The sequence below is a fragment of the Glycine max genome, chromosome 15 (genome assembly GCF_000004515.6).
Source record: "Glycine max cultivar Williams 82 chromosome 15, Glycine_max_v4.0, whole genome shotgun sequence".
Lineage (NCBI taxonomy): Eukaryota > Viridiplantae > Streptophyta > Magnoliopsida > Fabales > Fabaceae > Glycine > Glycine max.
The window spans coordinates 12,929,259-12,938,120 of NC_038251.2; the positions used below are offsets into that span (position 1 = coordinate 12,929,259).

At 32.3% G+C, this 8,862-nt stretch overlaps 1 protein-coding gene across 1 annotated transcript; it reads right to left on the reverse strand.

Annotated features, from left to right (window-relative positions):
- Window positions 1–5,282: 5,282 nt before the first annotated feature.
- Window positions 5,283–8,563, reverse strand: LOC100787815 (galactan beta-1,4-galactosyltransferase GALS3). Its single transcript, XM_003546334.5, has 2 exons — window positions 7,195–8,563; window positions 5,283–5,728 (listed from the first exon to the last, which is right to left on the reverse strand). The coding sequence occupies exons 1-2, from the start codon at window positions 8,391–8,393 to the stop codon at window positions 5,380–5,382; spliced, it is 1,548 nt and encodes a 515-aa protein (XP_003546382.1). The 5' UTR covers window positions 8,394–8,563; the 3' UTR covers window positions 5,283–5,379.
- Window positions 8,564–8,862: the final 299 nt, after the last annotated feature.

The following is an 8,862-nucleotide window of genomic DNA, read 5'->3' on the forward strand; positions in this document are numbered from 1 at the left end:
TCTTTGGGTGTATAGACTATTCAATTCTTATACTTTTTGCTTCTTGGTGTCCCTAGGAAGACGAGAGAGGGAAAAAGAAAAATCGAGACATGTATCAGAAACTCGACACCCCCAACAGAACCCATTGGATGTATTATAGATGATTATTTGTTAAATGGTTTTTTCCATTTCAATTTTGCCAGCTCTTTTCCATGACATGTCACCGCTGCAATTCAGGGTCCATTCATTTGTCCCCTTCCCTATAATCTTTGTCTTCATGTGCTATTTTCTTTTCTTACTCATCTTGCATTGGTGATAACAACTCGTAAACTAACTAATATTGAAGTTTTTACTTGATTACCAATTGCATTGGAAGAAGCTTCAATTTAATGTAGACTGTTAAGAGAAATTTGCTAGCACTATGTAGCTCTAGGCCTCTCCTTTGCTTTCCACTTTCACGCGCATAAATAAATGTTCCGGTGTTACTAATAAAATATGAAGCTTAATATATTTTTCAAATTTATCAAGTTTTTTTTTCTAAAAAGTTTAAATTAGTTGGTTCCTAGAGGTTTAAAAGGTCACAACGACATGCCTAAAGGTTTAACAGAATGCTTACAAACAAATCACTTAGAAATAAGATTCTTACATTGATAGAGATTTAAATTTGAATCTTATAGAATATAAGTCGAATTTTTACCCACTAAATTAACATTTGTTGGCTCATCAGGATTTTAATAAGCAAAATTTATTAAGATTTTATACAGGGAATTGTTATTACAATGTGTGACTTTCTAGGAAACTCACATCATGGACTTATACAATTGAGTTATGTTTTTCTAATGCAATCATGAGATTAAGAGATGAAGAAAGGTGAAAACATGAAGAGTGTAGTTGAAGGCACCCAACATGAAAAGCTAGTGAAGGAAGGAACAAAGATGTTGACTAATTTTGAAGGCTCATTTTTGTTGCACCATATGTACATTATGTGCATGTGTCGGCTGGCTGAGAATGTGATATTAGATACCTCGCAGCCTGCCCTTCAACATAGTCACACCAAAACTTTTTAACCTGTAAATAAAGCATGCCAATAGCTTGTAGGACCCTGCCTTTTTTTACCGAAACAAAAAAGATGGCATGTGGACCACATTATCATATAGCAGACTATATATGCTTTTCAATTTACCCAGTTTCAATATGTATCTCAAATTTTCTGTGAATAGGAAGTGGGAAAAAAAAAACTTACCACCGTTATATTATTAAATTTTTACTCATGTGTCATGGATTGTGGCTCTCTTTGATGCCATTCCTTAATTAGCATATACTCTTTCCTGGTCCAACCGACAGAAGAACAAGGTGCCCCAATAACCGATGTAGAGGTTCAGCTAAAGCCACGTATTTCTAGAACATACAAATGAAAATTTCAAAAACCCAGTATATTAGAAACAGGTTATAATTGATTGGTTCAACACAAAATGCATCACCAAACGATGCAATAGAAAAGTATTAAACCGTTATTTTAGTAGAAATCGAGTTAAAATTAATGTAGTTAAAATCAACAATTTTCAAATTAAAGTCAAAGTTGATTAAGGTGAGAAGTAATTTTCCACAATTGTAAAAATTTGTTTAATATATTTTAAATATTTTAGCTAAATATTTTCTAGTGATTTTAAACCGCCAAAAAGGATCCATCATAAAATATAATTAAATAATACTACAAAATAACAATACAACAATATTTAAGGATTATATTTGAATGTAAGATTAAAATCATTGATAGACAAAAACATCATAAAATAAGACGGGTCAATTTTTTATTTCAAAGACTAACAAAACAAAAAATAAAAAAAATCACGAATAAAAACATAATTAACCTTTTATTTAATATAAACTATATCATATTATTTAAAATATACCACCATATCATTTAATAATTTCAGTATTTTAAGTATCCAATTAAATGAAATTATGGTATGTTATCAAATGAAAATGTAGAGGCTTAGAATAATGATGCATCAAATCAAAGTCCAATAAATTATAATGATGTTCAAGATTTTTTTTTCTAATTAAATTTCAGGCATCTAAAAGATTACACGCTAAACTGGCTACCAATAAAATATCACACGCTTTCTTCCATTTCCTTTTCTCTCCATTTCTTAATTTTTCGCGTATCTTTTTTAATTTCTTGATTTCAGATGCAGAATTTAAGTATGAATCTTTGAAACTTGTTCTTAAACAGGCACCATAAAGACAACTTTGACTTATTAGGAATTACATCTGCCATTACATCATTTACAATTTGTAGATGCAATTGCTTTGCTATTATTTTTAGGATAAAATTGAAAGAAATTAAATTCTGCGTACTGAAAGTATGAAACTAATAAAATATGAAATTCTGCCATTACATCATTTACATCATTTCAAAATATTTTTGTAATAAATTACACATACATTTTATAATTTTATTTTTTAAATTATAATCGTTAGATTTATTTAAAGTATGAAACTAATAACATATATTTTGTGCTTTTAAATATTTTTAAAAATTACTTTATCCCCTATAATTTCTCACTATTTTAGCTTATCGTTCCAATTTGTTATATTACGAAACTTCCTAAAAGTTTGTGTTCAATTAAAAAAAATAAAAGGACGAAAATCTCACTAATATATAACCTTTCTTATAAAATTTGGTATTTCTTATAAAGGGACATAGTTATGGTACGCTAGCAAAAATATATTTTATTATATGTAAGTATAAGTTACATTATTAAAGATACAAAATTAATTTATTATATGTTGTAAAAGAAGATTAATTTAAAAACATTGCTGGTCTAAAATTTACCGTTTTGTTTAATATACTACCATATTATTGAAAAAAAAAATAGTATTCTAAGTATCAAATCCACTTTGTAACAAAAATATCAAATAGAGTATTATCAAATGAAATTATAAAGTTTAAGAATAATAATGCATCAAATCAAAATTAAATCCCAATAATAATGATGTTCAAGTTTCTTTTTTATTTACCATCCATGAAATTGTCTTTGCTTTTAAAAAAATAATAATAACTTCCCTCTATAGGATCACGCGCTTTTCTTATTTTTCATCTCGCTCTAATTTTTAAGAAAGGCTAAAAAAAACAAAATTTAAAATAGACAAGGGACTAAAAAATTATTTAACCTATATAAAATATGTATCCTTTTAAATCACATTAGTTCTTCATATTGATTTGATTTTTATGTGCTTTGTTAATTAAACATAAGTTTTTATAATTTTTGTTTCATATTATTTTCATTTTTGTGTTTTACTACTTTTATTTTTAATATACTTTAGTTTTCTTATACTATTTTTGTTAATTACAAATAATATATGCTTGCTGATTTTTTTAAACCTACTTTAACTTAAAAAAATTTAAAATAATTTATTCCTATGTCATATTGAATGCATTCTACTAATGTGTATTCAAATAAAGATGGACTCAAGTTTGAGTCTCGTTGATAAAAAAAAAAACATTATTAAAAAAAATATTTTATTAAAGGTTAATAATCATCAAATTTTTTATAAAGATTAATGATCAACAAAATCGATGCAACATAATTAAAAAAAATATTTTATTAAAGGTTAATAATTAATTAAATTTTTTATAAAGATTAGTGATTAATAAAGTCGATGAATATATTGTACGAATGACATATTAAAAAAATGCATTTTCATAAAATAAATTTTTTATGGATAAAATGTATGTAATTCTTAATATTTTTTCAAAATATTTGTAATGAATTACACATACATTTTATAATTTTATTTTTTAAATTATAATCGTTAGATTTATTTAAAGTATGAAACTAAATAACATATATTTTATGCTTTTAAATATTTTTAAAAATTACTTTATCCCCTATAATTTCTCACTATTTTAGCTTATCGTTCCAATTTGTTATATTACGAAACTTCCTAAAAATTTGTGTTCAATTAAAAAAATAAAAGGACGAAAATCTCACTAATATATAACCTTTCTTATAAAATTTGGTATTTCTAAAACATAATAATGATTCTGTTAAAGATAATTAGTTACCGGTGACTAATGGTTCAATCATGTGCTGTTATAATACAACTAACAGAAAGAACACTCTTGTCATCGGCATGTCCTTTTTGACTTGTCCTAAAGCTAACCCCTTTCATCAATGACTTTGCTCCCAAACAAAACAACGTTCTGAATTTTCCTCTTCCATAAAAAAGGGTATGCAGTCCTCAAATATGCATGCAATTAGGTAGTTTTCTTCTCTGCAACAGGGGCGTGTTCGACATTTCGCTCAGAATACGTATACTTTGTTAAATTGAATTATTGAAAATCTCTCCTAAATGGTAATACACTAATACATGTCTTTTCCAACAAAAAAAAACACTAATACATGTGTAAAGTAAAAATAACAAATTAATTATCATTATTCATTTCAGCTTTTGATATTAAAATATATACCAAAAAGCTTCTGATATTAAAAGGTACTATCAATTTAATTCTTAATTAAAGATTCTATTAGTTATTTAAAACTGTAATATTAATGCAAGTCAGAAAACAACCATATATCTTATTAATTTTCAACTTTTGTTCGTGTCAAAAGACTAAAATATGTAATATGTAATGATTATCAAATTTAAAGAGTAAATTAATAATAGTCAAATTCAAACAAAAAATAAATAGTACTAAAATTATAATTAACCCATTATATTACTTAAGAGACTAAATTAATAATAATCAAATTTAGTTTCTTTTGTAATATCAAAGGACCAAATTAATCAAAAACTAGTTTTAAGAATCAAATGGACACTTCACTCATGTCATAAAAAAAATTAACACTTTACTCGATAATCCTTAATTCAACAGTAAATTTTATTGAAACCAAGAAGTTAGTGTTGCATTAAAATGGAAACAGAACCTCTTATTATCAAATACAAAGAAAAAAAGTAGTACTTATACCAAAAAAATTTAAGGAACAAGAATCCGAAGTAGAATAATAATAAAAATAGATGCATGCATACCAGCAAAGCAATAGGAGCACATTCGCCACCCTCCATATGGTGCCACCTGTAGGTGGGAATGCAGGCCCCACACCGACAAAATAATTGAACCATTCATCTTTATTCATTATTTATTTTTTTACAAAATGTAAAAAAGAAAAGAATAAAAAAAAAATAGGGAACACAAAAGAACTATTAAAAATGAAAGAAAGATCATATACCCATCTGTAAATATAACACATAAAAAAATTAAGAAAAAAGAAAACTATCAAACAGGAAAGAGAAAATAAAAGAACCGCTCAATGAATTTCTACTCTAAAATACAAGTTAAATTATTTTTAGTTTAAAAAATAAATTAAAAAAAAAGGTTGGCACTTGGCAGTGTCATTGCCGTGTCTTCTGTTGTACCCTATCTCCGATCATCTTGAGCTCAAATTTCTTGATCACACCAGCAATGTCCCTCATGGTGGTGTCCAAAACATAGGGGGTTTTGTCATATGTGATTTCTGTTGAATTTATAAGCATTTTACAAGATTCTCTCTTTTCAGCTATGGTTCCATGATAATGGTAGTACATAATTTTCCCTTCAGTTTTGTGAGTAGTCTTTCCTGCAAGGTTCTGTGACATGTGAACCCCAGTTGCATATAAACTCCTTGGTTGCACTGCATATTTTCGATCTCTTCTAATCCCTTTCTTTGAATCTTTGTACACTAGCTTCTCAAACCCCCATTTCCTGCAAACAAAAATTCACATACCACAACACCATGTGAGACCACGAAACACCCCCACATAACATTATATGCTAGCATGTCACACAGAATGGTTGACAACTGTGTAGGCAAATGTAGTTGTCAAACCCAACTGTAAAGGCAACAAGACATTCCCACAGCACAAACCAGCTTTCTTTTCTTCTATCTACATTCAGCGTATGGTGGAATTGGACAAAACAGCAAGTCTAACTGTGGCTGAGAGAGTGTGAAATTAGGAAACAGTAATTATCATGAACATGTTAAAAGGTTGAGTGCACCCCCAACAAATCCGTCGCAATCAAAGCTCTTGTGGACCAGGTATCACGGGTCTTATTCCAAAATCAAAATCAATACAAGCGAACATTCAGGAAAAAAGAAATCATAATAATCATTCCTAGTAAGCACGCTCTATGATTTATTTACTTTTTTTCCTTTCAATTGCCGGAATTAACACGATATTGACATTTGCCACAAGAGGCAGGGCAAAGTTACTAACAAGAGGACATATATGTGATGGAATTAAACAAATATTCTGAATTCTCAGTTTCACATTTAAGAAAACCTTCCACAGACAACAACACCAGCTTGCTATTTTTAATATAGTTAACACTATCCAGCTAATAAATAAGAAATAATAAATCACCCTTGAACAAAGTTCAAAGACAAACACCACATCTTGACCTGTCCACAGGAATGGGCTAACTCCAAACTCGTACAAACTAAATCAAATCCCACCTTCCACACTAGGGAAAGAAACAGCACGCAACCACTCAAGATCCACGACATTATCAAACACCAAAACCAAACAAGGTAAAAACCAATGACATCACATTTGTTCCTCCAAACTAACCACCCGCAGTAAATGCTCATTACACTCCCCCACAACCATCCAAGATTCCCTTGTGCCTAAACTAAACCCCGAATCAATCCACCTCAAAAAACCTCTACAGATCCACCTACTACTAATCTCATAATTGTTCCATCAACCAAAATCCCACAACCGACACAAAAAAACAAACCCCCCATTAGCTCCTTCAAGTTCGCAGCACACAAACACCCAAATTAATCAACAATCCAACACATAATAAAAAAATAAAATAAAAAGCAGTTAGAACTAAAACATCAACCAATCAAAATCACAAAACTTTTGGCGAACCCCATCAATATTTTTTGCTACAAGACTAAAAATTTGGCAAACCCCACTAATTTTTTTCGACACGAGTAAAAAAACTCCTTCTTGAAAAGTAATCTTGTTCAGATAAGATAAGTATACTGATAACAAGATGTTTCTTTCAAGTATTTAACGCAGTTGCATGTGCATACTTAGAGTTCGAACATCAAATCACCGGTTAAGTTGATCCGCATCGTATGCTTGATGGTTAGGTTGGCGAACCCCATTAGAATAAAAGCAACAAAATTTGAAAAATTAACAAGTATAACGAAAATGTACCTATATGTCTTGCCGTAATCCGCAGTGAGGCAGAGCTTGCTACTCATTGGCATCTGTTCAATGGTGAACTGAGAGTACTCGGAGAGCGAATCAAGCACAGACTTAATAGTACTCTTGGGAGGCACATAGATGTACTCATCCACATCAAAGAAAAACATCCACTTAGCCATAAACTTATACCTATGCAAGCAATCATTTACCACCATGAACTGGTTATGGTAATACCCATCAAATCGCTCTTGGTCCCTTATATCATGCAGTGTCACATACCCCAAATCCATCCACGGCTTCAACACCTCCAGAACCTGCGCATGCACCCCACCCGCGTCGTGGATAACAAAATGCGATTTTGGTCCGAAGAACTTCACGTGGTACGCGATCCACTCCCTCACGCGCTGCGGGTTCAGGTTCCCGTAGAGCGAAGACCCACAGTACAAGTAATCGTATTTGGGCTTCGAGGAGAACAAGGTTGTGTCGAGGGTGCGAGGTTGTTCCGTGAGAGCTTCGATTCTATCAGTGGTGTTGAAGCTGGCGTCGCCGCCACCGGAGGTGGAGGCGAAGAGGACGAGCTTCCCGCCGGAGTTGTCGGCGTTTAAGGGTTCCGGGAAGGTGCAGTTCACGATGACGACGGTGTAGACGTGGCCGTAGCCCCAGTCGGGGAGGATCTTGTAACCGACGGTGGAGGAAACTTTTTTGTTGTCTCCGGCGAGTGAGAACCACGCGCACTCGTAGGTGGGTTTGGCGTAGACGTGAAGAGGCTTCGAAGCGATGCCTATGATAGCGAACGTGTTGAGGCCACCTCTGTAAGCGCCCATAGTAATAAAGTTGTAGGCTGCGGAGCCATAAGGGTTGAACACGCGCTTTATTGTTCCGTCGGGGAGGACTTGCTCTGACGGCGGTGGCGGTGGCGGTGGCGGTGGCGGCGGTGGTGAAGTGGTGGGAGAAGATAAAGATGCAACGAGTGGGGGTGCTGGTGGTGACGTGGCGTTAGTTGAGTTGGAAAGTGTGGGAGTTGTTTGGGTGACGCGTGAAATGCAGACGCGGAGGTCGGAGGCGGAGATGGTGAAGCGGGAAGGGAGGAACTGGAGGAGCGTGGCGACGGCGCAGAGGAGGAGGAGCGTGGTGAGGAGGAGTTTGAGTTCGGCGGCGTAGTTTCCGAGCACGGCTACGTAGAGTTTCTTCTCTCGGTCTTTGGCCATGGGTGAAGGTGGTGAGAGTGAGAAAGAAGAGCTTAGAAATTTGTTATGTGGTTTCTGTTTTAGAGGGGGTTTGGGTTAGGGGCTTATAAACCCGGGGGGGAGAATATTTATGTCATGATATAAATTGGACCTATTATGGTGATTGAGGCTTGTGTGTGATCTGTGAAACGATGCCATCCATCTAATGGGGATTAATTTATTTGCTTCGTTTTTAATTACACAAACCTTAATACACCGGATATAAATAATATGTTCAAGATAAAATTGAATAGTTTGAATAATATTTAAATAAATAATTCTTAATTTGACTATATTTATTTATCGATCAAACTTTAAATTAATGAAAGTCTTTTTTTTTCTAATGAACCCAAGAATGAAGATAAAAAATATTTAGATATTAATTTTGTTATTGTTCTCTAAGTATAATTAGAGTTTTACCTTGAGAATTTATGTTGGTTTTTAATGTATA

Bases quoted from the DNA above. Each gene is read 5' to 3' on its own strand.
- LOC100787815 (XM_003546334.5), bottom strand. From the start codon at position 8,393: ATGGCCAAAGACCGAGAGAAGAAACTCTACGTAGCCGTGCTCGGAAAC. The intron at 5,729-7,194 runs GTACATTTTCGT...TTTTGTTTGCAG, and splicing joins GATTACGGCAAGACATATAG to GAAATGGGGGTTTGAGAAGC.